Source organism: Pezoporus flaviventris, unplaced genomic scaffold (assembly GCF_033815535.1).
Source record: "Pezoporus flaviventris isolate CSIRO_AGI_PZ_B2104156 unplaced genomic scaffold, CSIRO_AGI_Pfla_v1 ptg000073l, whole genome shotgun sequence".
In the NCBI taxonomy this organism is placed as follows: Eukaryota; Metazoa; Chordata; class Aves; order Psittaciformes; family Psittacidae; genus Pezoporus; species Pezoporus flaviventris.
In genome coordinates, this window is record NW_026892621.1 from 4,867,757 (window position 1) to 4,892,752 (window position 24,996).

Consider the following 24,996-nt stretch of genomic DNA (forward strand, 5'->3'; position numbering starts at 1 on the left):
GAACCTATGTAACTGTAGCAGAAGTGGTACTTACAACTATTCTTCAACTATTAAACAGATTCCTCCTGAACTTAAACACAGAGACTAGAATTTAAGAGAACACTGGTGCCAGTTCACATGTATGTATCCCACTCTGAAATACAATAAACTTCTCTGAACGAGAGGCAAAGTTTAGAGAATTCACTTTTCTAATTATCTCTAAATGTAAGAAAGAACAGTGACTATCAGTTTCATAAAGCATTGCACAGTGAATTACAAAATGATGCATAGGTTCATAGAACAGTTAGGGGTGGAAGGGACCTTCAAAGCTCACCTAGTCCAACCTCACTGCAATGAGCAGGAACATCTTCAACTAGAGCAGGTTGCTCAGAACTTGATCTAGTTCATTGCAGAACCTCTCTCAAGAGAAAAAAGATACAGAGCCAAGCATCTCTGGTGGCAAGAAAACTGCGTCCTTGATTTTGACTAAGTCAAATTATTCAGTGGAAATGCACCTACAACGTGCTTCCCAACAAGAACAGACTGGAAACCTCACTGACAAGACAAGAACCAACTGGCAATACAGATCATCTTCCAAAGACATTGGCCATCCAGACATACTGACCATACCAAATTCAGACAGACTGACAGAAATCTAGGGCATGGGGTATTTTCCATTACTAGTGCCCATGTGCTACCTGCCTGGAGTTAATAATACTGTAACCTCTAGCTCCATATTTTACTCTTTGTCTCAACTCTATTTTCATGGCACATCATTTAGAACCACATATAGTCAAAACCCACTTAAATCCTGCCTAACCAAATTAAACAGAGCTTCAGTGTAGTGTAGCAGGATAGGTGAAGAGCTAGTTACTTTGCAACTCAGGCTGTTCCATAGGCTGAAACATGCCTTTATATTCAATTAGATAAAGTGAACCAAACAAAAAATTGCCATCTGTTTACATCTGCCTTCTTTCTCATCATCACTACTTGCTGTTCTTCCCTATGCTGAGTACCTACAAACTCAAGTATTCCGGGGAGTGGCTAATGACTTGTAGTAGAGCTGGCACTATACAAATCAGTCGTGTCTCCCTTCTGTAAGATCAACATGAGACCAAGTTAAAAAAAAGAGTATTAGTCAGAACCCAGATTCTACTCATGGTCCATCAGGATATCAGCCAGCTTTTGCTTTGATCATGCAGAACCTTTCTACCCAGTTTTGCACTGAAAATAATACATTCACCTTCCCCAGTGACAGCTGCACTAAGCACATGTCTGCTTTAGCAAAGGACAAGCAGCAGAGATTCACCACTCTGTTAAAAAAACTAAATGGAAACAAACCCAACTGAAACAATTCTTTGTAATCCCCTTGCCCAGTTGGTTTAACACGAAAATGAAAAAAAAAAAAGGAATTTAATGTATTTGATACAGATAGCAGTACATAGCACAGAGGAGAGCAGGAACACCACAGAAACATTGTAGCATGGATCTGTCTTCAGAATCAGCTATGGAGCTGCCTTATTTTTATATTATTATGCACTGAAGAAATAAATCCATCAGGACACCCTGCACTAAGCATCAGCGAAAAATGTCAATAGCAAAGAGAGTTATGGGTACCTGTGTTTTGACTTTCGCTGCCTGGAGATGGGACTGCTGGTATTCTGATGCAGCTGCAGAGATGGTGGCTGTTCCAGACTCATGATGAACCGCAACAGTTTGTAAGCCTAGAATCAAACAAAAAGTCAAAGAAATCTGATTATGGAGAAGAAAAAGGTGAAATGTACACTCTTAATCTCTTCCATTATCGTTGTACACAAAGACATTCTCTCTGAAGGAAGGTTCTAGCCATTGGGCTCAGCTCGTTCTCCCTGACTCCCCTTCTTCTTTTTCCCCTGAAGAGCGCACTCTTTAAACACATGTTGAGGATAAGATGAAATATGACAGCAGATTACATTAATTTCTTTGATCAAGCTCAGACATTACCAAATAGATTTAATCCTGACCTTCTTCACATCAAGAAATGCTTGTGTTTAAACTAATTCATACCATGCATTCTCTTTTGACCACTTCCATCTTCTTTCAGAGTCAGCTCCATTGGCATATCAGGCTCAATATTAGCTAAGGACGGTTTTGATGATTCCCAGGTAACACTGAGAGAACTGAAGTTATCAAATCTACTGCCCTGTTGGTCATATGCAGCCAAATCCAAAACTGGATGGCGGTGATTTGAAACAGGAACCTGAAAAAGAATGAATACTTTGAACTGAACAGATACAAGAGGATACTGTAATAGTTAAAAGAAAAAAGCATGCCAAGTTCCATGAGATCTATTGTAACATTCATTACATGAGTAATGGTCTTTAAAATGAGCCATAAATGCAAAGTCATTAAGCTGTACTTCAACTGCAAGGGTTTTTTTTGGGGTGGGAATTTCTTTAGCCAGTGAATTACCTTAGAACAAAAATGGAAGCACTCAGTTTAATTATGCTGTCTTTGGACTTCTAACAAATGCTGAAAACCGCCACTATTTGTCAGAAGACACAGCTCAAAATTCCAGTGTTCACCTCATGAAATCCATTAGCAACAGCCACGTACTGATGTGGTCTAACTGACACACAACAGAACTAGAGAAACAGGTGAGCTCTGAAATGACTTACAATGCGCAAAATCTCCTCCTCATCTTGTCATTACACAGAAGTTACTTAAATGATTCACCAACGATTCACCACATTGCAGTTTTATGGAAGTAGGATGGCTTTTAGATTTGCTTGGTAATATTAACATGACAGAACACACAGTTTTACTCATCAGCCAATATGTGACAGCACTCATCAGGGTACAGAAGAAAGTTCTTTCTGCTTGACAATTTACACATATGCATCATCCATTTATTATGACTCAGACTTGCAAAGCTGAATACATTTGATGTCATGGAACAACACTCACTGCACAGGCTTACACAGGTATCTTCACATCACAGCAGCGTTTGTGCCTTTACTAATCACACACACAAATGTACATTCGTGTAACAATACATATGATAAAATATGTCTGTACTCAGTAGAAAGTTACAATCAGAATGGAGTGGTACAGAGAAAAGTACTTTCTATAGAAGCAGAAGCTTCTCTTGAGATAAATTTTTCATTAAGCAGGGCTTCCTCACAGTGCCACTTCTGTAGGAAGCCACCATCCAAATGCTTTCACATATGCTCCTGTGTTTTGGTAGGTTCCTTCATAAACCTGATTGAATGATCACTGTAGAAGCCCTGATTTGGCCTGCTCTCTATTAAAGCACACAGCCCACAATACTAGTTACTCCTACTTTTTCAGCAATCAGATGTCTATTCTGCATGGAGAGGTCCAAACGCTGCTTTTTTAAATTACAAGAAGACACTCTTCTCCTGTCGCTTATCAGGCTTACCACTTGCTTGTTTTGTTGCAGCAAGGGGCAGGAGAGATCAAGCTGAGGACTTGTATAAACAGGAGTCAAAGTGAGTCGGGAAGGGACAGCACAGATGAACTTCACTGCAGCAGACCCAACCGCTGGAAAAGGGTTGGTGACTGTGGGGTTGTTTCCAACCTTTAAGACAATGACCTGTACAAGTATGAAAACAGGCAAGTGAGTAAGGAGAAAAGACTACAGAGTTCAGGCATGTTCCGTTTCATTGATCTCAGAATGAGCAAGTAAAATTATGACTCTTGGAAATTTACAGCACCATTAGGACATGGGAAGATGTAAATGGAGGTGTGTATTTCAAGAACAGTACTATACCATTACCAAAGTACTAGTCCTGGGAACTTTTCCTAGGTATTCACGTTTAAATGAAGTTTGATAGTAATAAACAACAAATGTTTAGTAATTTAAAAAGCTAACAGGCAGGTGTTTTTCTCACAGAGTGAGAATACAACAGCCCAAAGACAACATTTATAGTCACCTCAGGGGGTTTAAAAACATCTTCTGTTTAATTTACATTCCTTTTTCAGCCTTCAGCAAAACAAAGTGGCTAACAGCACAGAGAAGCCCATCCCAGCAGGCTGAAGTAGCTCCTTTACTTGCCTTACTCACTCATACACTGGTACCAGCCAAAGCCACACCCTTAGGATTTGCACTTACAGAAGTAGCTATGTTTTGCACAGTGCCCACTAAGGAAATCAGTTAAGCAATTTGGCAGCTACACCAAAACTCTTGGGCCTTGCAGAATTACAGGAGAAAAACATTAAAGCAAAGCAAAATGCTTTATAGACCGGCCAGGGTGAGTAAAGCAGGATAAATCACTTCTGCATGTCAGAGAAAACAAGACCAGGTAGAAAATGACTACAGCCATTATTAGAACGACTGCACAAATATCAGAACAGTAAATTCATTTAGCTGTCATTTGTCTGAATAAACAGAATTACACTGGAAGGTAACTTGGTTAAGAGGAGCAGGGCAGGCAGTAGTCAGTTTACTGCAGAAACCTTCTGCTATCATCCTATTTATGCAAACTGAAGCTGCACTTATTAGGATGTTTAATGCATTCTACAACATAAGGTTTCTGTGACTTGGCTTTATATTGCAATAAACCCATCATAAACCACTTTATAACATAATGTTATGAAATGCTCATTCTAAAACCTGCATAAACAATGTACTTAACCAAGTTCTTCACTGCCTTACAATAAGAACTACTTGTTACATAAAAGGTATATGGTATCATAAATCTGTCTGAAGCCTGTTCCCAATTGCCTCAGCTTGGTGCTTGATGGAAGGCAATACAGATACCTTCTGGCACTTACTTGCTCCCCGAGGCTTTTGCAAGACACTCTAACCCAATGCTGGATGTTATTTTGAGACTTAGGAGGTCCAAATAAAGACAGACCAACACTTTCTTCATCTTCAGCGGTGACATTCCTGAAGAACTTTGAAGGTTCTTGTACCCATGGTCTAGGTCCTCCTTCAAATAACATATCTTTAGAGGAACCCAAAGTCACTAAAGCAACAGTCAGAGGATCAATGGCCTGTAATGAATGAATTAATTACAAATTAATGATTCTATTTACATACAGCTTGGTTGTACTTTGCAAAAGAAACTTCCTTCCTAATGGAAGAGCTACGTTACTCTCAGTAGGCTACCAGTTTTCCCACACTGCGCTTTGCAAGCATGGATATTCAAGAACAGCTGTACCAAAATAACCAGCATCACCTACAGGAATTCTGCTCAGCTGAGTTACATTCAATGGAACCTGCAGATCCAGGGGAAAGTTTTACCTACATTCTAATCCCAACCTTTTCATGAAGAACTACAGCAAGAGGAAGACCTTTAATCTACTCTTCTGAGCACACTTGGATAGTATTCTACTACATTTTTTATGTATACAGTACTTCAAATGAACAAAATAATGACAAGTTTTATTTTCACTTGACAGTGCCCTCTCTGGCAGTTCTGTCCATGTAATTACTCTCCTGCACAAGTTTTACTTCAAACCTCTACAACAAATTCTACATTGATGTGTATCACCAGGACAGACGGTGCTGTTTATCATCACAGAAATTAACTTGACAGTTTAATACACCATAACCATTTGTAGCTTGTGTTCCACATCATTACATTACTTAGGTGTTTAGTAAGAAGGAAACAGCAGCTAAAATACAGGATGGTTCAAATTTTTCCCTAGGTGCATTTTGGTAGAGAGAAGGAAAGGGCTGGCATAAATCACTCCATCCACCCATTTACTACCTGGTTCTATCTGTAATATAAAGATAAAAACTATGAGATTTAGTCTCAAGAGTCTGCCTGCCCTTTCACTCCTGCTCATCTTTCTCCCACTTGTTATGTTGTACTATTACGGTTTTAACTAGCTCTCCGATGGAAAGATGCTGCCTTCCATTCCTGGGCATCACAACATTTCATTCTACAGAAAGGAGGGAAAAGATTATTTTATTTTTCTTTCAAAGTACACTTATTCTCCCCCCCATGTCGCCATGTCCTGGCTCTGTCAAGCACCCCAGAATTATTTCACTTTATAGCTGGCAAGCAGTGTTACAACACCTCAAGGGGCTTTGCTAATAAATGTGAATGATACCCTATCTATGAAAAATTCCAAATTAAGAGGACTATGCCTCTCACATTGCTGCCAATAATAGACAGCTTAGGATGTCTCAGCATCTTCAAATAATTACATTCAGCTATATAAAATATTTAATAGAAAAGCATATTTAAAAAGCAAAATCATCTTTATAGTCATGAATTTGTATGATTTGCACAAACTTTTGTCCCAGATGTGGGGGAGAAGTTATGGCCAAATGTTTTAGAGTTTAGCTTTGCAAATTCAGTGCTAGGTCTCTGAAGATGAGAGTAACACAAGCAAATTGTCTCATATTTCCATATGGTCACCCTGTACTCAAGGTTGGTTCTTCCTGTTTTCTTTAGTTTTCTTTTACTTTCCCCATTCGTACTTTCACAGCCATACAGGCAAGCCAACTTTGCCTTCATGCAAAAGAATTAGGTTTATACTATGAAAGCAGAAATCATAAACCAGGCCTGCTTCCTTTTGACATTATGGACACAGAATTGTGACTGCCATCTTACTAAGCCAATTGTTAATCAGTTCAAATGGACAGTCAACAAACGAATTATTTGAGTCTCACATAATTTTCCCTCACCTAGAGTCTGCTGAAAAGCAATTTAGTAATTCAGATGTGCTGTGCGGAACAGGATTCACATCCTCACTCAGATGAGGTTGACTCCTATTGCTACCCTACTGCTACCCTGCACGTTTCTTCACATGATGGCGACTGTGACTCTTCTCATTCATTTTCCACTTCCTTTGCCACTTCAGAGGAAACTGAGTTTTCTATCACACAACTGGCTCCTCTACAGCTGGGGCCTGCAGAGTCCATGCAGTCAAACTCTATATGCTTCACTGAGAAAGGGTTAAAACACAATTCCTCAAAACAGTCCACAAAATGTTTCCCACCTCAGTTTTTAAACACACTCATTACATAATACCAACTTGCTACTTGTCATTTAAAAGCATTTTAAGTGATGGATTGCTTTAGAAACAGTGAAACCAGACTTACTTTTAATGGTAGATAAGCAGCAATGGTGATGCTGGCACTGAGGTGGACGTGACCATGGGCGTAGCTGACCGTAAGTGTTGTATATCCTCGAGTTTCAGCTTTCACTCTGACTCCACTACAAAAATCAGCAGTTGGCTGAAGCCTTCCTGTCAGATAAATTAAAAATACATCAACACATATTTGGATAGAAATGCCCAAGTATTTTAATGCAAGTCCAAGGTGGCTTCTCTCAACAAAAGTGTTTCCACCAGAAGTCAGCAGAGATCTGTTCTCCAACTAGACAGGTAAAAATGTTCACTACTGTCTTTCATCTCAAACCCAACACTTACCAAAGTATCCACATCTTACAAACTTCTTTATATTCATACTGGCCTAAACAAGACATGAGCTTTCACTGTGGTACAAGCCAATACAACTTCTATCTCTTACTGAATTTTTCCATCTTGCTGTTTTAAAGTGAAACTGGCTTGTAATGAAGCACAAATAAGCCACGCTGCTTAGACAAGCTTTCTTGCACGGAACAGCTTGAACTGTAGGCAACAGGTCATTTCTCCAGCTGAAAGTACTTTTATGAAATTCCTCTGCTTACTTAAAAGGCCATTTCAGGGGTTTGGGAGGGGTCTGTTCTTTCTGTTTTCAAAATAAACAGTATGACAGCACACTACACAGTGACATTTCCAATAGCTGCCTCTCAGGCAAACAGATGGTCCAATGCAGATCGGTTTTACTGGCTCAACAGCACAGGAAAGAGCTTCCATACAAGAGACACTTGGAAAAAAAATCATGGTACATCTGAGTAACACACTGAATCCAGCAGACACAGGAACAAGCACGTTGCTCAGTGTCTACTTAGCCCAGCAGCATTAATGGCAGTCTTTAAATATCACATGCACACTCCACACTCCTAATAAGCCTGACAAGAGACAGTTCTTAAAGCAATGAGCTGAACAATAGCAGAGCTTTGGCAAAATTTAAGCAGCTGACTGTCTTAGTTTCTTGTGAGCAAGGAATGCACAGTGTCTTTCTAGCACTGAAAGTACTGCTGGACAATTTGGGCAAAGCAGTTATTAATCTTACTGTTCTTGTAGGTCTTCCAGCGCTACCTCAAAACACAATATACATGGACCCCTCATGAGAAAAGCCATCAGCCCTATTACAGAGGCACGTTAAAAATACTAAACCAGTAGAAAGATGTATCGGAAACTACACATTATCCAACAAAATAATCGCCAAAATGCTTTCAGAGTCCCCCAAAACGTCAAAAATATCCAAGGAAAGTTCTGCATAAAAAAGTAAATACACCTTTGAAAGAAAACTACTGATTTGCACCTCTGCAGGTAAGCTCCTCTGTGGGAACGCTGTACACAGCAATTGAAACAGGGATTCAAAGGAGGTGTGTGACTTCGTAACATGTTACTTTAACTTTCCAGACAAGGAGGGGGTGAGCTCACCTTGAAGTGGCCTGAACACACCACGGTTTTCTACTTCCACAGCTAGATCGAAGTGTGAGCAGTCGCTCAGTGGGACTATCTCACCCTTTTCAATATCCGTCAGGCCACTGATCTTCAGGGGCAGCTCCAGTATTTGGCCAACATATACTTCAACTTGACAGGGTGTGAACTCCATCCCAGTAGGTTCAGTTACGTACACCTGAAGGAAGAAAGAAGCACAGAACAGATGTATGAACACAACCCCACAAAAAGGTATCAGGGAAAAAGAGACTTCTTCATGCTCTCCTTATTTCAATTATCCCTACTTCTACCAGCTGCTGACATCCCTGTGATGGCTGAAAACAATCCTGCTCAGATTCAGATGCAGGAAGATCTCAGAAAGGGCCAGGAAAAGCTTGCTGCTATTTCAGTGCTCTTTTCCCACAGCAGTCCAAGTTCACATTAGCTTGGTGATCCTTTTACTGCTACTTCTATAATTCTCTCTTCTGTTTGTTGAAGTATGGACTAAGTTGTGTGGTATCTCAGGAGGCAGTGTAACCAACTGGGACAGATCTAGTATCCAACTTGGAATTCCACACCCTGTTTGGGCTAGACCTGAGGGAGTCAGCAAGGGTCTCAGCCCCACCACTCACAGCAGCAGGTCTGCAGAGGTTACTGGAACTCATGATTTGAATTTCACAGAATCCTGGTTTCAGCTGGAAAGGACCTTACAGCTCATCCAGCTCCAGCCTCTGCCACGGCCAGGGACACCTTCCACTAGAGCATTTCCTCAACGGCTTTTCTTTTTTTTCCTTTCTCTTCCTTACATTTCTGTTGCAAAACATGGGTAAAGGTGCCCAGGGATCCACGGTCCCCACAGTAATACAGCAGAAATCTAGAGTAAGTGAACAAGTATCTACTGCCTTATCTAACAGCCTTCTGCTTGAACAAGTAACCTTTATGTGAGACATACCACTGAAACCAAAAGGATTACTTTCAGAAATAAGACCAGGAGAAATAGATCTTCCATGCTGATATAGCTGATATGTTGAACAAGCCTTCAATATATTATCTGTATTCCAATTTGCTGCTTTTTCCACTAATAATAAAGAATCCACCACAGCCTAACTGCGTATTTCGTAACAATGACGACCAAAGATTTTCATTTGCAATATCTTAACTTCCTAACCATCTGCAAATAGCTTCAGGATAGACTACTGAACCATATGGTACAGAGTTAAATCTGTAATCCTTGTGCAACATAGTTAACTATTCCAAAGACTTGCTCACTGAGGTCAGTAAATGTGGAGTTACTTGACAAAGAATGCAATTCCTAACATGAGCACAAAGGCATTCAAAAATAACCTATTCAGATTGTGCAATACACTGCTCTGAAAGCTCACATGGAGAGAAGCCTTTTTTCTGTCTTCAGGCTTTGACTTCTGTTTGAGGATAAGAAGTTTTCACTGAAAAATCTTCATTCCTGGTAGCTGGCAACTGTCAGGCTGTTAAAAAGCAGCATCCTGGGCTGTCCAGAGAATAATTCCAGAGCAAGCCTGTGAACTAAATTCCACATAAGCTTTAATTTGTCTCATTATTTTAAATGTTTGTTATTTTAAGCATGCAGTTTAGTACCCCTCAAATCCAGTTGGTAGAAGTGACAAATAATCTGAGAACAAAACCTAAGCTAATTTGCCCCTCAAAAGCCCCAGCATTAGTAGATACAGCTGTTTCAAGTAAAATTTGGTTAGAAATATCCTTCCCAAAACATAATTACTTAAAAATCACGGAGATACCTGCTTCCATCGCACACTCTTCATTATGGGACAGACTTGGCAGTCTTGACCAAACACATTTTTCAACACTCTTGTCAAAAGGGACTTTGGTGCAACAGCAGTGCAGTACAACAACAACAGCAGCGCTGCACATGGGAATGCTTGGAGATGAGGAGGTATTTTGTATAGCCAAAGCGTGCATGTTTGATGGAATCTGCTTTTTTCCCACCAGCTACTAAATTACTGGCACATATCCTGGAAGGAAGGTGAACTGCCCAGGGTTTGCAAGACACGCTTCCTAAATCAACTTCTCTGCCCCCTCAGGAACAACGAGCATCACCTTTCTAAACCCTCAGCCAGAGGGAGGTTGTCTGCCAGCCCCAACAGCATCCGCTTGGCATAAACACACCAATTTCATTTATGACCATGCCGTCAGACACGCACAGGCTCCCAGGTGAGTAACACCTGATACTGCCAGCTTCCAGGTGAGTAACACTTGCTCAGGACACCATTGCTTGGTTTTGCTGAGGTCAGGAGCGAGTTTCCTCTCACTGTGAGGGTGCTGAGGTGCTGGCACAGGGTGTCCAGAGAAGCTGTGGCTGCCCCATCCCTGGCAGTGTTCAAGGCCAGGTTGGACACAGGGGCTTGGAGCAACCTGCTCTAGCGGAAGGTGTCCCTGCCCGTTCCAGGGGGTTGGAACTGGGTGAGCTTTAAGGGCTTTTTGAACCCAAACCATTCTGGGATTCTACAATTCTCTGTCGGGTTTCCATTCCAATGTTTAGGGTCTTTGCAAAAGGCACAGAGTTAGAGCACAGATTAAAATGCCTCAGTTTGTGAAGGTAGCAGAGTACTGCAACTTCACAGTAGTGAACACAGATCACAGTAGTACTTCTTTTTAGTTTCTATTCTATGACATTAGAGGTCTGGCAGTTTTTAACAGCTTGACAGAGCTGTCAGTAAGCACTGACACAGTTTCATTAGGGATAAATATTTGTGTTCAAAGGACACAACAAGGTATTTCCAAATCAATAAGGTTCTAGAGAAAACTATGTAAAAGAGTAAATTTAGTGTCTTAACCAGTGCAGCTTCTTCACCTGCCTTTGCACACACTTCCTTGTGTGGCCATTACATACACTGTTTCTGTATTTTCTTCATTCCATACCACATACTGATCACCCTGACCAGTCCAGAAGAACAGGGTATGACTTGCATAGAGACCAAAAAATCCCTCCTGGTAGATGTGTTTTCCATTCCCATTTTCTCCTATTTTCCTTAAAACATTCCTTTTTTCTTGGCCAGCTTTGGCAGCTAGAATCATTATGTGGCACTGTTTCCATTTCAGCCACTTCTCCAGGCAGGAACTCTCTTGCACATCTTGATAGTATCTGTCATCCTTTTATATTGAGGGAAAACACCCACCTCTTACCATGCAGAATACACTGTTAGTTTTGGCCAGGCCAGTAGTAAATTACTATTTCCTTCTGGCACTCAGTTTTCAACAAGAAAAAAGACTCATCAAGGAAATCAGCATGGGGCAAAACTGGGAGTAAAGTTAGTGCAGTGGAGAGAGCCTGAATCCCTGAGGCACAACCTCTGAAACTGATGACCAAACCTGCCATAGGCAGAAAGGGAAACCTCTCAGGAACATTCTGGAAAGGGGAATGCCTATGGCATGGTCAGCTTCTTCACTGTTTCCAAAAGCCATGTTCAAGAGTGGCCAGGGAAAAGAAGAATTTTACCCTCATTTCTCCATGATGTATCGAATTCTGAAGATCAGTTGCCCGAATAACACTGATGCCAAGATCACTTCCAGTTGTCATTACTCCTTTGGCACTCACTGTAGCAACGGCCTGGTTAGAATAGGTCCAGCTGAAATTTCCACTTCCACCATGAGCCTAGAACACAGAGAGAAATCTTTCAAGTATTTTATGAAATACATGGTTCTCACATTCCTTAGCTGTCAAGACTTTATCTCACATGAACATCAGGGACATACTGAGCAACAATAATGCTGCTACTGAGGAAGTACAAACAAAAGAACACCTCAGAACTTTCAAATGAGCAAGGTGAACTAAGAGATGAGGGGATTATTACCCTTCATTCAGTTTAATTTCAGCTTTCTTCACGCACATATCCTCCATGCTCACCAGTGCTGCTAACCCAAATATCTCTCTCCCACCTGAAGAAGTCCGAAGCTCACAACTCCCTGTGATTGACAGTGCTCTGAGTCAGCGGAGCATTTCCCACATCAGCACACTAGAGGCCTGGCACATGTGGTTATCATACTGCTGGAAACTCCCACTGTTCCCTGTTTCTGACAGCCGAAGTGCTCACCTGGGGGCTCAGAGCTGCTAAGCTGACACTCTGTACCTACTCACCTCTTTCAATGGGGACTGTTACGGGGTATAAAGGGAGGAGAAAAGAAGGTGGGAGTCAGGGGAAGGAATGAGGCAAGAGGAGGGAAGAAAAAGAAGTCATTCTCTTCTTGGCTTTGCATCTTTTTGCTGAAAATCAGCATCTCTACTTGCAGCTATTCAAAGACCATCCCGCTCCAGCAATGATCAGCCATGGAATGAGCAATAGGCATGTACAGAAATTGCCAACTCTTGCTGTAAGCACTGCAAGGGTCTGCAACACAGGCTACACTTCCACATCAGCTTGGCAAGGAAGGACTCAGTAACTGCCAGACTTAGGAGCTCAGGATTATTATGCAGATTCCCATAACGAAACCCCAAAACAACAAGAAAGCAAGCCCCATCCTCTCCCTAGAGCTCCCAGCACCTGAAGAGCTGTTTCATGATTACAAGAGCTTAAGTGAGTGTAATTATTCTACAAAAGGGTAAAAACTAGTTACTTGATCTTAAGGTCCACATCAATAGAGACAAATTATAATACCCACTGTATGAGCACCCAGCAGTTAGGATGGGATAATATCTGTTGCAGGTTCACATTTTATGAAGTGAAGGGCAAAAAACCCATTTTGCCCACACAAGCAGAGTATTGTCTTCCTCAATGTGCAATACTAGTGACTGAAGAATCTGGCTGAAGGAGAGAAGCCAGAGAGTTGTAGTCTATGGGGCCGAGTCTAGTTGGAGGCCTGTAACTAGTGGAGTGCCTCAAGGGTCAGTACTGGGACCGGTATTATTTAATATATTCATCAACGATTTAGATGAGGGAATTGAGTGTACTATCAGCAAGTTTGCTGATGACACTAAGCTGGGAGGAGTGGCTGACACGCCAGAAGGCTGTGCTGCCATCCAGCGAGACCTGGACAGGCTGGAGAGTTGGGCAGGGAATAACTTGATGAAATATAACAAGGGAAAGTGTAGAGTCCTGCATCTGGGCAGGAACAACCCCAGGTTCCAGTATAGGTTGGGGAACGACCTGTTAGAGAGCAGTGTAGGGGAGAGGGACCTGGGAGTCCTAGTGGACAACAGGTTGACCATGAGCCAGCACTGTGCCCTTGTGGCTAAGAAGGCCAATGGCATCCTGGGGTGTATTAGAAGGGCGGTGGTTAGTAGGTCGAGAGAGGTCCTCCTTCCCCTCTACTCTGCCCTGGTGAGACCCCATCTGGAATATTGTGTCCAGTTCTGGGCCCCGCAGTTCAAGAAGGACAGGGAGCTGCTGGAGAGAGTCCAGCGCAGGGCAACGAAGATGATTAAGGGAGTGGAGCATCTCCCTTATGAGGAAAGACTGAGGGAGCTGGGTCTCTATAGTTTGGAGAAGAGGAGACTGAGGGGTGACCTTATCAGTGTCTATAAATATATAAAGGGGGAGTGTCACGAGGACGGAGCCAGGCTCTACTCAGTGGCAAACAATGATAGGACAAGGGGTAATGGGTACAAACTGGAACACAAGAGGTTCCACTTAAACTTGAGAAGAAACTTCTTCTCAGTGAGGGTGACGGAACACTGGAACAGGCTGCCCAGGGAGGTTGTGGAGTCTCCTCCCCTGGAGACATTCAAAACCCGCCTGGACACATTCCTGTGTAACATTATCTAGGTGTTCCTGCTCCGGCAGGGGGATTGGACTAGATGATCTTTCGAGGTCCCTTCCAATCTCTAACATACTGTGATACTGTGTGTGATAATCATTGCAATGCTGCAAAATGTAGAGGTTTTAAACATCATTATTGTGAGCTATAGGAAGTGTCTATTGAGACAAATATGGTGCAGAGCTGTATACTGAGAATAATGAATTTTTACAGCAAGTTTAAAGAATTTAGGCTTTCACACCCCAAAACAGATTTAAAAGTTCCAACAGAGTAAAACCAGGGTGAACATGGGAGCAATTTTATGTTTACAGGTATTATTTTAACTTTTTCAGTATGTGCTCTAACCATTTCATAATTAAACTGAACAAGATGACAAATCTTGTCCAAAAGTACAGTGTGGAGAATAAATCTAAATTATGCAGGAATTCAGCAAATAACTTTTACCTGGGGAGGAGAGGAGGGACATATCAGAAGGACAGTCCTTTCCCTTTCTCCTTCCCATAAGCATGTGCACAGCCTGAGCACAGAACGAGCAGAGGATACAGTGGATAAAGAGGCAATTGTGTGTGACAGAAGGAGACGAATCAGATGAGGTGAGAAATGTTTAAGGAATGTAAAAGTTCAGAGTGTTTTGTAAAGATATTTTCAATTAAAACAGGGAAATGAGCAGAAAACTGCAACTAGAAATATCCAACTACTAATAATTCTATGGAGTCGCATCTCGTTGCCACACAAAGCAGAGACATTCATTACTACATTTTTCTCTCCAGCACTCACTTTGTACTGTGGAGAGAAAGGGTAAACCAGCTTCTATTCAGTCTAATCATTACCCAAAGTATCCAAAGCCTGTTAGCTGAACTCCACTCCACAAACTGCTACCAGTGACAGTGATGCCCTCACTAGGAAAAAATAACCTCCACATAGAATCATAGAATAGTTAGGGTTGGAAAGGACCTTAAGATCATCCGATTCCAACCCCTCTGCCATGGGCAGGGACACCTCACACTAAACCATATCACCCAAGGCTCTGTCCAACCTGACCTTGAACACCACCAGGGATGGAGCATTCACAACCTCCCTGGGCAACCCATTCCAGTGCCTCACCACCCTAACAGGAAAGAATTTCCTTCTTATATCCAATCTAAACTTCCCCTGTTTCAGTTTTAACCCGTTACCCCTTGTCCTGTCACTACAGTCTCTAATGAAGAGTCCCTCCCCAGCATCCCTGTAGGCCCCCTTCAGATACTGGAAGGCTGCTATGAGGTCTCCACACAGCCTTCTCTTCTCCAGGCTGAACAGCCCCAACTTCCTCAGCCTGTCTTCATATGGGAGGTGCTCCAGTCCCTGATCATCCTCATGGCCTCCTCTGGACTTGTTCCAACAGTTCCATGTCCTTTTTATGTTGAGGACACCAGAACTGCACACAATGCTCCAGGTGAGGTCTCACAAGAGCAGAGCAGAGGGGCAGGATCACCTCCTTCGACCTGCTGGTCACGCTCCTTTTGATGCAGCCCAGGATACAGTTGCTTTCTGGGCTGCGAGCGCACACTGAAGCCGGCTCATGTTCATTTTCTCATCGACCAACACCCCCAAGTCTTTCTCTCCACAAGGCTGCTCTGAATTTCTTCTCTAATCCTTAACTTCTCAAAGACGACACTTCTCTAATGCAGGGAAGGAAGGAAGGCAGGAAGGAAATGTCCTTTTTTACTTGCAACAGAAGCCATCCTATTAGCACAAATATGGACAAAGCACCCAGAAAAAAAAAAAAAACCCAAAAAACAGCTGACAAAGTAAAACCTGAAAGTCATTCTGACACCATCTGGAAGGAGTTACTTTAGCTATAAACAGAATTTGGCTAGATCCAAAAATCTCCTTCAACTTGTTTTCAGAAAAAAAGTCTATTCACCAATTTAAAATAGCCTGACTCAAGAGCTGCCAAGTAGGAGGCACACAGCAGCCTACCAGCAGGAACACCAGTCAGGCTGTGTGCTATTGTAAACAAGCACTACTGCTGTTGAACCAGCAGAGTGGAAAAATGTTCTCAGCTTCAGTAAACACAAACTAATCTAAATGTTGGGGTAAAAAAATGCATGTTTTTAATGAAAAACATCACAGTAAAGTAAGAATCCTGAAGAATTTATTGGTGTAACACGAAGGAATGTTCTCTAGCGAGACATGATATATGCAAGATAAGGTGAGACAGGAAAACACATTTACCTTCCCTTAAAACTCGAGCAGCAGTTAGGAAATGTGGTTTTGTACTTAGAATTTTTACCACACTCTGCTGGTGTGGTTGGGTATAGCATGAACTGAATGAAACTCTCATCCCACAGAAATTAAAGGTACAGATGACAGCGCTGAACTCACCAGTGATACCTCCAAATTTACACTAGAGAATGCAACTTTAGCCTTATGAGATTCACTTCACTTTACTTCAGACACCAGGTATCCCACTGCCTCTTTTGTATCCTGTTTACTTGAAGACAGACCCAAAACTCAGCAATACTTTGTGCTAAAAGGGAGAGGTGAGGACTGTACATGAAAACAGTTAAGTGCAGGGTCTGGGTATCATTGTACTGGGATAAAAGTCTGGGCTGTGAAGCACAATGTCCTTTTGTCCAGCCAGACTATACTCGGGAAGCATATGGAACAACTGGCACCATGGGAGCAAAGACACACATAAGAAATGTGAGACAAAAGCCTAAAAAAGTTCTGAAGAAGGGCACACTGTAAATGAAGCTGTGACCTCTGCCTCCTAAGTTTTCATTAGAAGCATAATATGTGTGCAAGTGAAGGATACTGATACCACAGGTTGAAAGGGAGCTGATCTTTCATCTTGTCATGCCCTTTCTGCATCACTTCACCCTGATACTTCATCCACACTTCCATCCATTTACAGTAAATAGTGGCCTTCAGTTATTACTAGGAAGTTTTGTACCCAAGATGTTTTTGTAATTCCAAACCACTCTGTGTGTCTGTATGCAGTGCATGCACGCGGGATAAAGGAAGTGAATGAAAGACAAGAGGTGAAAGTCAGTGGGGTTTTTATGTTCATTGGTTTCTTGTGTGCTTTTTTCAAAGTAGACATAAGTTCTGCAACTAACATAAACCACAATCCCTCCAGGAAAACTTCTGGTTATCACTGTGCCTGAACTGCAGAAGTGGTTACAGGCGTCCCTGCACCCGTTTGAGGAATACTTCCTGAAGTCGAAACATCTTTGGCATACCTGTATGGTGTACTGGTAGACTCCTGCTTTGGGCTGCCAAGGAAACGTCAAAATGCTGGGGGAAAGAACTATAGGAGCATATATTTCAACATCTTGTTGGTTTTTCACTGGAACTGGTAATGTATGAACGCCTCCATCCTACAAAAAGCAAGAGCACAGTATTATAAATGACACTAGAAGGCTTATCGGAATTAATGTTTAGTCCTGATATACAGACAAGTTGTTGAAAAACAGAAAGGAAAGCAACTATTTAGGGTCACTTATGAACACTGTTACTTGTGAGCAAATAGCTCATGGAAGCAAAGTATGCTATTGTATTAAATGAGTAGTATTCCTACGGAGATACAGGTGCCTCCATTAATTTTAATGGCAAACAGCAATAAGAAATATACTCTTTCCCTACTCCTAGTTTTTCAGACTCTGTCTCAGGAACTAATTCGGTAACTCCACACCTGCATTTACTCTTTGCTCATTCTGCAATGCAGGAGATGGAGACAAAACTCAGCCTAACAGACTCATTCCTCAGCTCATCCCGAAACACTGGCCTTTACCACTTTGCTGTCATTGTAATACCACGACCTTCTGGCACAACATGCTGTTTCTTATTGGAGCTCTGAAGGGACACTTTTAACAGCTGCAGCCACCCTCACTTCATCCAAGAGTACCTCTCTGACATGAGGCTGAGCATGGCTCGTCAGCTACAAGGATCTACTAAATCCTACTCAAGGAATCACTATTTTTGCTGCTATTTCACAGCAAATGGGTTAAAGTCCTAAACTTTTCCCCATTCCAAGCAAAGCCCGTCACTTGCACAGCACGTGCCCTGGTTAGCCATACATTCAGCAGCCTGCCCAACTAGCACAAAGTTAATGAACGTTAATTTGCAGGCTGATACATTTGGCAGATGCTCACTCCAGCATTTAACATCACTTACCAAATGATAGAAAACTTTCCAAATGTAACTGAATGCAGAGCAGGCCAGGGTATGACACTGATGATCCTACCACAATAAATTGTAAAATTCACTCAGGGACTGTGAGAGGACCTCTGCACCAGCACAAGGAAACGAGATGTGCCAACATTAGTATCTGGCATGAAAAAACAAATCAGTGCTGTGCACCACTGCTTTCACAGGCATTTGTCACATGCTCCGTAGCAGAATCTCAGTATCTTTACTTAAGCAAATCCCCTGTTGACTTAATTGGCAGTTTTCCTGAAGTAAGGATTTTAGAATTTGGCTCTGTTTAAACAAAGACAACTTAGACCCATGTAATTCCCAGGTTTCCTTTTACTATGTCACTATTAAGTCACTACTGCACAGGTAGATTATTTTTAGGCCTACCAAGTAAAGCAGAGGAATTATTATAAAAACATACCTGATCCACTACTGATGTCAGTGCAGCATCGAGAACAGTCTGACCCTTCTTTATTGCTTTCACATAATGATATGATCCATTCAGAGATGACTTCAGCACCTCAAAATATTCTTTGGGCAGCTCTGCATTAATTCTGATACTCTAAAACCAGAACATTCAATAGATATTGCCCAAAGTAACTGACAGTAATGCTGTACAACCAGCCAGAAACATATTAGCAACACATCAGTGAGAAGAACTGTTTAATAACAGTTCAAGGAAACTTATCTGAAGCTGAGTAAGAATTTTTCCCTATGCAAGTTTCAGTTGTTCAATAAGAGTATATATTTTAGACATTAACCCCACAGAAAACATTTACTTATTTAAATTATCAGCAACTTGTAATTTAACATGAAAATTACCAATATTTTTACTACTAAATAACCCATATTTTGCAATAGTTAATTATGGCATTCTTAAGAACAATAAAAAGGGAAGAATGTGCAAATATACTGCCCCAGTAGCTGGAACTCAGATCTGGATCTCAGGAAGGAAAAAAAGTGCAAATAAAATAACATTCCCAGAAATCTGATATTCTGAAAAGCACTCATTTAATAAAGTTTTCCTGCTTGCAAATTAACTATTTAAACTGGGGGGAAAGGGAGGGGTTTGTTGATTTTATTTTTGTTTTTTAAAGTCACTGTCTATTTGGTGGCTGGTACCAAGAATTCCTTTTATTGAACTACCAAACAGCAAAGTGTTTAAATGCTGATCACCAAATCTCTTTCCATGATCAGCTGAAACAGGCACTTCCTCACAAGTGTTGTCGTAAGACCACCTTATGCCTACCTCATTCCTTAACAGGAAAGACTACCTCTAGACATGACAATATTCTGTTGGAAGGACTACTGCTCCTAGCAGTTATACCGGTTTGCAGTTTCCAGTGCAATGCCTGCGTTCTGTGTTTGAAGTCACTGTCCGACTTTTGGTCTTTCCTACAGCACTTAAATGCCAATGGGCATTTTCACATGGAATCCCAGAATCCCAGACTGGTTTGGGTTGGAAGTGCCATTAAAGCTCATCCAGTTCCCAAACCCTGCCACAGGCAGGGACCCCTTCCACTGGAGCAGCTTGCTCCAAGCCCCTGTGTCCAACCTGGCCTTGAACACTGCCAGGGATGGGGCAGCCACAGCTTCTCTGGGCACCCTGTGCCAGCGCCTCAGCACCCTCACAGGGAAGAGCTTCTGCCTAAGAGCTCATCTCAGTCTCCCCTCTGGCAGGTTAAAGCCATTCCCCTTGGCCTGTCCCTACAGGCCCTTGTCCAAAGCCCCTCTCCAGATTTCTTACTGGCCCCCTTAGGCACTGGAACTGCTCTAAGGTCTCCCTGGAGCTTTCTCTTCTCCAGGCTGCATAAACCTCAACCCTCCTTCCTAGGAGAATCACATGAATCACCCAGAGTATTTTATTTAAAAACAACAAAACACTGAGAAAAAAGAAAAAGGCAAGAAACAAGATGCTTTCAAATGCCCTATCTCATTGTAAATCAGAAACTGCTCAACTTATTTCGAAGAAAGACAGGATTTAGGAGAAAGACACTCAGAAGTATATCAACATTTCAACTTACATCAGATAAATACACCTTATTGCTCGATTTATCATACACTTCAATTGAAATTTCATAAAGTCTCCCTGTTTCTAGGACCCATCTGTCACATGGTTGAATTGTAAATCCTACAAAACAGGAAATATTGAACAGCACAAGCCATCAGGCTCTTGACGTAATGGATATAAGCATTTTGCTTCTGGTGCCCACACTTCGAAGATGCACATTCATTGTCTTAAGCTGCTGAGCACAAAGATGAAAGAAAAGAAAGAAGTATTTACTACTAAACCTATTTTGTATTGAGCTACTTTTATTAATAAAGTTACTTTTCTATGAACAGTAGTATGAGACTTGGAAGCATGTATGCACACACACAGAAACACAAGGCAAGACATTATCCGGAACAATCAGGAAAGCTGCAGCCAGTACCAACCTAAATACCCAGGATCCACAACGTAGACAGTGCTGTTGGGCAGCCTGGAAACCCCCTGCATGCGAATACCTGAAGTCTCAGTAAAGGAACAGAAAAGTTTTGAAAGAAGTCAAGTAAAGACCAGCATGTTCTGGGGCACATTGTGCATCTTTGGATATTTAAAGCTAATCGTACACTGAAAATAAATGTGTAAATAAGTAAACAAACACTACCCTGAAAGACAGTGAGTAGTTCAGAGAGATGCCAGTAGAGAATATCTATAAATAAAAGCCCCACCACATTTCCACATAGACTGAGGGGAACAGACATGATTAAGTGATCTTTTGCCAACCTAATTTCTTAGAACGTTTCAAGGCACCAGGCAGCTCTGTTGAGACTGAATTCACATCACTGCTGCTGTCTATGGCTCCATCAGGTGGCCCTGATTTTCAAGAGCACTGATGAAATTGTGGTTAATTTTATCTTGTTTTGCTACAAAGGGCAAAGTTTTATCTCCTGCCACAAAGATGTGGACAGAAAAGCATCACCTCGGAAGGATACTCTTGTGCCCCAGTACGAGGTTAGTTTGTCCCCGCCGCAGTGCAGTTACAACTGAGCTTGCCTGGTCCAACTTGGCAACTGGCCATGAGGCATCTCCCTCGGGACCTGGCATGCTGTTCTGTAGCTGCAGCTCATACTGATCTGACGGCATTCGTAATTCTGTGCATAAAACAAGACAACACACGGAACAATAACAGTAAGTGTGGCAGCGCTTGGATGATGCTAATTATTGCTGATGAATTTTTATTGCTGCCTAGTGCAACATTAAGTCAGTATATTTAATGTCTTGTAGAAAGAGCGTTTCTATTAGCCTATTGCTTAGACTTAACACCCAATTCATGCCCAGCTTCTCAAGTGGTCAAATTACTTGGTAGAGCTCCTGCTGCTCCACAGTGCACTATGAGCTGCTGCACTGACCTCGTCTGCCAGCCTAGCAAAATGTTTCCTACCTCAATTCCTTAAAAAAGGCAAGTCATTCCCAGCACAGGCTCCCTGGAAGCACCTAATTACAAACTCCCACGCTTTGGAGATAAAGCCAGCAAACCCACACGTGTAGCAGTGGAGCAAATCCATTTGTGAAGAAAACATTTCTGTTAGAAAAGTTACTAATCTAAATTTCATTTAACTAAGAAAGCCAGACACAGTTTCTCAGGCAATGTGAAGCAAATGCAGACACCTGAACTGACAGTGGTAGCTCCTGATCTAAGCCACCCTCACCTTCACATCCTAGAACAAATTTGCAAGAGTGTATATATCCTTTAAAGCCATGGGGGTTTTGACAGAAGAAACTGTACAGCTCTATCAACATGTGACGTTACACATTAACAAAGCAGTTGAAACACAATTAAAACTTTCTCAGCAGTTAAAACTTCACACAAAGCATTAATAAAAAACAAAGAAAGAAAAGAGACCAGAACCAACCTGTGATCTTCCCTTGCCTGACTGTCTGAACTCTGTACTGAACTGATGTTCCTACCAGAAGATAAACGTCATACGCTGGATTTAAAAGGATGTTTTCCAAAATGAGCAATCTGACTTCTGCAGGTTGTACATGCTATTGATTTAGGGGAAAGAAAGGAAAAGCAATCACATTTACAGCAGCTCATTTGTTTGAAACAGTCCATGCAGCTATAACTTAGAGATTGTAAGTGAGTAGTACTACTTGTTATAATTGCCTCTTTATTATCATTTCAAATCTCTCAAAGAGGGAGATGCAAGGGACAATGACTGGAATAGAGATCTGCCCTGTGCACACTGCGCAAGGCTAAAGAAAAACAAATAAAGTGTGTAGGGACATCAGTTTGGTTCCATTTGCTGAAGGATTCAGAAGAACTTGAGGCAGATGCACACTGACTAGTCAGACCTCCAGAAATTTGTTTTCCCTACTGTAAAACATGATACCTCTATACAACATATCCATTATGACTTCAGTGAGGAATCTGTATCAAACCCATTGGTCTATTAAATTAGGAATGGAACAGATAATTGTACCAATTCTATTACAATTGTGTAAGGGATGTTCACTGAAAACGTGCAGTCTGGCAGCAGTGAAAGATTGAAAGGAACTACTACCCAGAAAGCCATGAAAAACTGCATACAGAATAATATTTCCATTTCATTTACAGCATCAGCTCAGAACTAATTCAGAAAAATAAATATTAAAACAGAAAGCAAGTTACAAGCATTTAAGAAAAAAAAAGTCAGCCTGGTAACAGGTAATTATATTAAGCACAAATCAGGTAGAATTGTAATAAGAATACAATCCTAAATATGCACATGTACCACATTTCAAGTATTACATTCATTTAGACAATATTCATATATAATCACACAACGGTTTTGGGTGAAAGGAACCTTAAAGTTGCATCTACACCTTTGTCTGGGCACCCTGTGCCAGCGCCTCAGCACCCTCACAGGGAAGAGCTTCTGCCTAAGAGCTCATCTCAGTCTCCCTCTGGCAGGTTAAAGCCATTCCCCTTGGCCTGTCCCTGCAGGCCCTTGTCCCAAGCCCCTCTCCAGGTTTCCACTGGAGCTGCTCTCAGGTCTCCCCTTCAGGAGCCTTCTCTTCTCCAGGCTGCCCCAGCCCAGCTCTCTCAGCCTGGCTCCAGAGCAGAGCTGCTCCAGCCCTCGCAGCATCTCCATGGCCTCCTCTGCACTCGCTCCAGCAGCTCCACGTCCCTCTTGTGCTGTTGCCCCAGAGCTGGATCAGGGCTGCAGGGGGGATCTCCCCAGAGCACAGCAGAAGGGCAGCACCCCTTCCCTGAGCTGCTGCTCAAGCTCTGGGGGTGCAGCCCAGCACAGGGGGGGGTTATGGGCTCAAGCACACACTGAAGCTGGGTCACGGGGAGCTTCTTATCAACCAGCCCCCCAAGTCCTTCTCCTCAGGCTGCTTCATCCAACTTCCCCCAGCCTGTGTTTGTGTTGGGATTGCCCCAACGCAGGGGCAGGATCTTGCACTTGGCCTTGTTGAACTCCAGAAGGTTTGCATGGTGCCACCACTCCAGCTTGTCCAGGTCCCTCTGGATCCCATCCCTTCCCTCCAGCATGGTGACCCAACACACAGCTTGGTGTCATTGGCAAACATGCTGAAGGGGCTCGATGGTGCTGTGCATGTCATCAACAACAATGCTGATGAGTGCCAGTCGCAACACCAACCTGAGGCTCTCCACTCGGTCACTGATCTGAGCTTGGACGTCGAGCTGTTCACCACAACTCTTTGAGTGCGACCATCCAGCCAATTCTTTATCAGCTGAGTGCTCTACACATTATATCTGTGCCTCGCCAGTTTAGAGACAAGGATGTCATGCAGGACAGTGCCAAAGACCACTTTTTACAAGTATGGGTTAGACAGTCCAAGGCAATCCTGCTTTAAGCAAATACATTATGTACAACATGGAGTAACACAAAACTCCAAAACCAGATAGGAGATGAACTTTAGAAAACCCCAGGTTTTATAGAAGGATTTTTCTAACGCGCGTTATTAAGTTGATGTGAGCACAATGATAAATATTCCTGTGAGCAATTACCCACCAAAACTCTCTCAGGTGTTTGCAAATTCTATTAAGAGGAAAAACAGTTCTTGCCAGAGTTAAATGAAAAACTCAGTTCCCACAAGTTACAAAGAAAGAAACAGCATGGATCTAGAGAACAGCTGGGAAGCCTGCCAATACTGCAGTTTAACACCCTTGTAGCATTGACCTTCTGATCCCAAAGCCCTTCCTTGGAGACCAGAATCTAATGAGGTAGAATTAGATACTAACAAAGTACTTGTATGCCATTCATTCAAAGCACTACAGGAAATAAAGGTACATCCAATACAGCAATATCTGTTCTAGCCATACATTTATTGACAAAACAACCTCAAATGTTCTAGCTGGTTATTTGTAAAAAGAGCGAATGGACCAATGCCCGATTCAGCATAATTCTACTTATACATGTAATATGAATATCAGGAGTAATAAAATTGTACAAACTTTACTGCCAGTATTTGAAGTGTATTCCTCTGGAGCAGGGCTTTTTGTCAGAGTTAGGATTAGAAATGATCTCTAGCACACGCACCATCCTGGCTGTTGTGGTTTAAGCTGAACCCAGGACACTGGC

At 42.1% G+C, this 24,996-nt stretch overlaps 1 protein-coding gene across 1 annotated transcript in view; it reads right to left on the minus strand.

Moving 5' to 3' along the window:
• NUP210 (nucleoporin 210) overlaps positions 1–24,996 on the minus strand; it is a 67,366-nt gene that overhangs the window by 25,559 nt on the left and 16,811 nt on the right. Inside the window, exons 6-18 of the mRNA XM_061472991.1 lie at positions 22,318–22,450; positions 21,397–21,555; positions 20,857–20,925; positions 20,445–20,551; positions 18,842–18,982; positions 17,466–17,603; positions 11,984–12,139; positions 8,491–8,689; positions 7,040–7,185; positions 4,756–4,977; positions 3,401–3,574; positions 2,026–2,218; positions 1,597–1,703 (exon numbers count right to left, since the gene is read on the minus strand). Of these exons, the coding sequence (XP_061328975.1) occupies positions 1,597–1,703; positions 2,026–2,218; positions 3,401–3,574; positions 4,756–4,977; positions 7,040–7,185; positions 8,491–8,689; positions 11,984–12,139; positions 17,466–17,603; positions 18,842–18,982; positions 20,445–20,551; positions 20,857–20,925; positions 21,397–21,555; positions 22,318–22,450 (1,944 nt within the window). The remainder of the gene's footprint in view (positions 1–1,596; positions 1,704–2,025; positions 2,219–3,400; positions 3,575–4,755; positions 4,978–7,039; positions 7,186–8,490; positions 8,690–11,983; positions 12,140–17,465; positions 17,604–18,841; positions 18,983–20,444; positions 20,552–20,856; positions 20,926–21,396; positions 21,556–22,317; positions 22,451–24,996) is intronic.